The following is a 2,765-nucleotide window of genomic DNA, read 5'->3' as shown; positions in this document are numbered from 1 at the left end:
GGACGCCCGCCCCGAGTGCGACATCGCGGCTGCTGAAAAGGGGCCGAGTCGTAAGCCCGATGGACGCCGCGGTGGTAAGTGTGCTTGCTCGCTTGCGGTGAAAAAAACATCAGGAATCCTCTTCGTGGCTTGCTTGTCTCCAGCAGGACTCGTGAGCGCTTTTCACAAGATCTTCAGCGACCGCAACACTCTCAACATTCAGTCCATCGGTCACCTGGAATGTGCTGGTACGTTTTGCGTTTTAGATCAACATAATAACGAAGTAAACCCAAACCGAACATTGCATGCGTTCAAATAAACTTCAACAGACATTGCATGCAACGGCACGGAAGCATCTTGCTCCGATTTCACGAAAAAAGGTGATGCCACGTTAAAAAAAAAAAATGATACAGTTTCATATTTTAATTTGAACCTTGATAAATGTGATTTTTGCACTCACCAAAACAAAAGTGAAAAAATGTCAATACTGAAAAAGAAATCTGTGAAAAGATGAATCTGTGGGTGATGAGCAGTGAGTCATCCCTTGCACCTCCTGGTTTTTATTTTTCTAGAATTTGGAAAGTCAGATTATTTTTTTTTCGTTCATATTGATGATTTCATGTCGGTTTTGATGTTAAATCATGTTCTCTCTCAGAATCGACATTCAAATGTTTTCTCCGCCATTGTTGAATCGATTGCATTTTGATCTGCCGGCGGCCCAAATCTTGCGGATATTTGCGAAGTTTTCAAAAAGCGGCAAGCGATGAACGCATCCTGTTGGATGTCCACATTTGAAACCAAGGCCCGTTCACCTTGTTTGTTGTTTCAGGATCGTGTCCCGATTTAACGATGAGTAGAAGAGGCGCGGCGGATGCGCCGGCCGCCGCCCTCACGCCCCAGCTGCCCCCCCGGGCTCACCGCCATCGGCCCCTCTGCGTGTCGGTGTCGTCCGACAGCAGCGGACGCTTCAAAGCCCTCGACACGCAGGAGTGGAAGAACAACCTCAAAGCTCAGGTGCGCGATCATATTACGACGTGTCGAGGCGAGCCGCTCACTTCTGTATTGACAAATGCTTTCAAAACTGAAATTGTTCTTCAACACTCCTTCTGGTGAGACTCTATTCAACAACAAAAAAAAAAAGAATTTTAACCATCCATCTAGTATCTGAGCCACAAAAAAAAAAGAATTTTATCCATCCATCTAGTATCTGAGCCATTATCCTCACCAGGGCTCGCGGGCGTGCTGAAGCCCATCCCAGCCATCAGCAGGCAGGGGGACACCCTCAACTGATTGCCAGCCAATCGCAGGGCGCACATACAGTAGACGAACAACCATTGGCGATCACAATCGCACCTTGGGACAATCTAGGGTCTTTGATGAACCGACTATGCATGTTTTGGGAATGTGGGAGGAAACCCACTCAGCACGGGGAGAACATGCCAACCCCACACAGGAAGGCCTGGAATCGAACCCCAATACCGGCAGTCTCCTCACCATCCTCGTGGGGGCAGTCATTCCCCCCAGTATTCACAAGAAGAAGGCAAAACAAGACGCGTTTCCGGGTTGGCTCGCGCTGCTCGGCTGGCGGAGCGGCTAGCTTGCTAGCTGGCTGGCTAGCTCCAGAGAAATAGCCGTTTAACGAGTCTAACAGGAGCTTGGCAAAGTTAAATCGCGTTTGTCTTGATCGGAGGTCAAATGCGGAATAAGCTTGGAAAGTCGTGAAGGAGTGACACATCGCCGGTTAGCACTGCTAACCGGCGGCGACTGAGCGATCCGCCCCCGACACGAACAAGTTCCGTTAGCATGGCGACAGTTGCTAAGGTGTGACGACATGACGTGATTGCCCCACGTTGATTTGCCCGCTCCACACTTTCGCGGCTCATGAGTGCGCCTCCGTCCGATGGAGGTGGCGCGTTGCCCTGCTCGGCCGACGAGATGACGCGACGCTTGAGCCGGCGGCTGCTTGTGCCCTTGTATGCAGGAGGCCCGACATGGACGCCCGCCCCGAGTGCGACATCGCGGCTGCTGAAAAGGGGCCGAGTCGTAAGCCCGATGGACGCCGCGGTGGTAAGTGTGCTTGCTCGCTTGCGGTGAAAAAAACATCAGGAATCCTCTTCGTGGCTTGCTTGTCTCCAGCAGGACTCGTGAGCGCTTTTCACAAGATCTTCAGCGACCGCAACACTCTCAACATTCAGTCCATCGGTCACCTGGAATGTGCTGGTACGTTTTGCGTTTTAGATCAACATAATAACGAAGTAAACCCAAACCGAACATTGCATGCGTTCAAATAAACTTCAACAGACATTGCATGCAACGGCACGGAAGCATCTTGCTCCGATTTATTTTTTTTTTTGGAACCATGTTGACGTGAGGGAAGGCGCTACGTCGTTGCGATCGTACACCCTCCGTAGGAGAAAAGAAGCGCTTTGCCGCCGCGTCCGAGATGCGAAAGTCGCGTGGGACTCGGTGCCACACAAACGAGTTCGTGTGTGTGTGTGTGTGTGTGTGTGTGTGTGATGTCCCGATCAGATGGAGCAGGCCCACAGCGCAGGCGCCGCCAGCAGCACGGGCTCCCTGGAGCGGGCGTCCCTCTTCTGCGCCCCCGGGGGGCCGTCCAAGGCCACGGCTCGCTTCTCGCTCTTCTCGCCGCCGTGGAACGTCAGCTCCGAGTCGGACTCCAACCCGCCGTCTCGATCGGGCTCCAAGAAGCTGCGCAACTACAGCCGGCGGGCGGCCACGGGCCCGGCCGGCGCCCACGAGCAGCCCGGAGGCGAGGCGGGGGCCCC

The 2,765-nt window shown here is 53.2% G+C and overlaps 1 protein-coding gene and 1 long non-coding RNA gene across 2 annotated transcripts in view; both read left to right on the top strand.

Annotated features, from left to right (window-relative positions):
* The first annotated feature begins 6 nt into the window (after positions 1–6).
* Positions 7–2,765, top strand: part of LOC109507914 (uncharacterized) — a 3,200-nt gene continuing 441 nt past the window's right edge. Inside the window, exons 1-4 of the mRNA XM_019857653.1 lie at positions 7–74; positions 147–227; positions 809–993; positions 2,509–2,760. Of these exons, the coding sequence (XP_019713212.1) occupies positions 829–993; positions 2,509–2,760 (417 nt within the window). The 5' untranslated portion in view covers positions 7–74; positions 147–227; positions 809–828. The remainder of the gene's footprint in view (positions 75–146; positions 228–808; positions 994–2,508; positions 2,761–2,765) is intronic.
* On the top strand, positions 1,454–2,171 carry LOC109507941 (uncharacterized). The gene is made up of 2 exons (XR_002166562.1): positions 1,454–2,046; positions 2,116–2,171. It is a non-coding gene; the product is annotated as an uncharacterized LOC109507941 (long non-coding RNA).

The sequence above is a fragment of the Hippocampus comes genome, unplaced genomic scaffold (assembly GCF_001891065.2).
Source record: "Hippocampus comes isolate QL1 unplaced genomic scaffold, H_comes_QL1_v1.1 scaffold302, whole genome shotgun sequence".
NCBI classification, from domain to species: Eukaryota; Metazoa; Chordata; class Actinopteri; order Syngnathiformes; family Syngnathidae; genus Hippocampus; species Hippocampus comes.
The sequence above is the reverse complement of the archived record's forward strand: the minus strand, read 5'-3'. Positions and strand labels throughout refer to the sequence as shown.